This window comes from Malaclemys terrapin, chromosome 4, assembly GCF_027887155.1.
Source record: "Malaclemys terrapin pileata isolate rMalTer1 chromosome 4, rMalTer1.hap1, whole genome shotgun sequence".
NCBI lineage: Eukaryota > Metazoa > Chordata > Testudines > Emydidae > Malaclemys > Malaclemys terrapin.
This window is the reverse complement of record NC_071508.1, coordinates 7,014,637-7,017,195: the sequence shown is the minus strand read 5'-3', so window position 1 is coordinate 7,017,195 and position 2,559 is coordinate 7,014,637. Positions and strand designations below refer to the sequence as shown.

At 53.0% G+C, this 2,559-nt stretch overlaps 1 protein-coding gene across 1 annotated transcript; it reads right to left on the bottom strand.

Moving 5' to 3' along the window:
- Positions 1–553: 553 nt before the first annotated feature.
- LOC128835605 (olfactory receptor 10Q1-like) lies at positions 554–1,486 on the bottom strand. The gene has a single exon (XM_054025164.1). It carries the CDS (start codon positions 1,484–1,486, stop codon positions 554–556), a length of 933 nt encoding a protein of 310 aa, XP_053881139.1.
- Positions 1,487–2,559: the final 1,073 nt, after the last annotated feature.

The following is a 2,559-nucleotide window of genomic DNA, read 5'->3' as shown; positions in this document are numbered from 1 at the left end:
TTGCTCCTGAAGTCTCTCCCCCTCCCAGTTAGCTGTCAGGGGAGAATTCATTCAGACCCTGCTTACACAAGAATCTTGAAGCTCTGCATGCTAAAAGAATTTTCACTGGAGACATCCAAGTCTCTCTCAGAGAGAATCCACCTAACACAGTGAAGTAACTTAGTTAAGCGTCAGCAAAATCTTACGACTAGCATCTGCTGTGAATCCAGCCAGGATGAAAATTCAAAGGGTTCCAATTTGTATTCTCCACAGCAGAAATGAGTTAGCCTATGGGGCTGAGAAAAAAATCCCACCCTGTCACCTACAGTACACAAATCTAGATGAGTCCAGATGCATTATTCTGTAGCTTGGATTGATTTTTGCTTTCCTCTGAAGCATCTGTCCAGATCCCAGACTGGATGGATCGTTAACCTGGTCCAATGAAGCAGGAAGTGGGCTGGGCTACTGGTCTGCAGGAGGCAGGATACTCAGTGAGGTGGACTAAAGGCAGCTACTCACTGTGGGAGATCCAAGATGTCATTTCCCACGCTGACCTGTATCCTCTGCAAAGCTGTTACCTTGTTCGTCTCCTGAAGACTTTTGCAATGGCCTCCTTGAGCTCCTTGTTTCTCAGGCTGTATATCAAAGGGTTGAAGATGGGGCTTCCAAATGTGTATCCCAGTGAGATCAACCGGTCCAGTTCATCCGACCAGCTGCCCTTCGGGTGCAAGTAGACCAGGCTGAGGCAGCCGTACTGCAGCAGCACCACCATGAGGTGGGAGGAGCAGGTGTGGAAGGCGTGGCGCCGGCCCTCAGCCGAGCGGATGCGCAGGATGGTGGTGATAATGTAGACGTAGGAGACACAGATCAGGAGGAAGGGGAGGATGACTATCAGGACACTGGCAATGAACTGGGCGATCTCCTCGGAGTGGGTGTCGGTCCTGGCCAGCTTCAGCACCTGGTTGACGTCGCAGAGGAAATGGTTGACCCCACTGGAGCCATAAAAGGGGAGGCGGAAGATCAGCACTGTGATCTGCAGAGAAAGCAGTCCTCCAAGGGCCAGCGAAGCGGCCACCAGCCACAGGCAGAGCCGCCGCGTCATAATGAGTGTGTAGTGCAGTGGGTGACAGATGGCCACGTACCGGTCATAGGCCATGGCCACCAGCAGGAAGCAATCTGAGCTTCCCAGACCAAGGAAGAAGAACATCTGGGCCCCACAGCCCCCAAAGCTGATTCTCTTCCTCTCCTGCAGGGCATTCACCAGCATCTGCGGGAAGATGGCTGCAGTGTAGCCAAGCTCGATGATGGACAGGGCCTCCAGGAAGAAGTACATGGGGGTGTGCAGACGGGCATCCCCCCGGATCGCCACCAGGATGATCAGGTTCCCTGTCACAGTGGCTGTGAAGACCAGGATGACTCCCATGAAGAGCAGGGTCTGAAGATCCGGACGGGTGGGAAAGGCCAGGAATACAAACTCCGTCACCACTGTGCGGTTCCCTGGGGGCATTGGTCCCGCTGTCTCATGCTCTGCTGGGAGACAATGAGCAACATTGTGAGATGGGTAAGACGCCACCCCTGGGGCCAGATGCCTCAAGGCACCCAATCCCACTCCTTTACCCCATTGCTTCTCATAGCTCTCCTCAAATCCCACAAATCTCCTCCCACCTCTCCTCTTCCAGCCTGGGAGACCTCACAGGTTCAGAAGACATGTGCTCTCCAATTCAGCTGTTTAAAAAGAGGAAGCATGAAGGCTGGTGTCACTATCTCTCATGAGGTTCACACACACACACACACACACACACCAGGCATCATTCGCACCTCAGCATGCGCGCACACACACACACACACACACACACACACACACAGGCATCATTCATGCCTCATCTCAATTCGGGCAGCCTGGGTTGCCTTGCTAAATTAGCTACTCACTTGGAGTCCCCTGAACTGGATCAGAATTGGACTCTGGTCTCTCTTTCAAACGTTTCAGGCGTCTGTGGGCCAGAAATGACTCCCTAAAAATGACCCCCTGCTTAGAGGATCACACTTGTATTAGCACTGAGGACCTTCTAGCTCCTCTTTTCCCCTGAGCGGTCTTAGTTATTCTCTGCTCTTCACAGAGCGGAGGCACCGGACTCCTCAGAAGGAAGGGAGCAGGTATTGGTATCCCCACTCACAGAGGTGGAGCTGTGGCCTAGAGAGGTTTCAACCTGTGTTCTCAAAATGGTCTCTGAGTTCGAGGAGGAGGAATCCAACCCAGGCTGTGGATTACAGCACCTGCCATGCAATGGATGAGGATCCCTGAGGATATACAGGCTGAGATGGGATGGAAGGGTTGGTCGGCACACAATGTGAGAAGCTGATAAATTGGGAGAGAAGGTACCCATACTAATGGAGCTTTCAGTGCTACCCAGGAGCCAGTGGGACCCATGGGCCAGCCCCTCAGCTGGAGTCCTTGGCACTATGTTGATTTGGGAGCCATGTGGGGAATATTTGGTGTCTGGAATGACAGGGTCACGGCCAAAATAGTTACATCTGGGTGTAGGGCAGGCCTGGGGCCCATTGACTCCATTGAAAGTTGCA

Bases quoted from the DNA above. Each gene is read 5' to 3' on its own strand.
- LOC128835605 (XM_054025164.1), bottom strand. From the start codon at position 1,486: ATGCCCCCAGGGAACCGCACAGTGGTGACGGAGTTTGTATTCCTGGCC.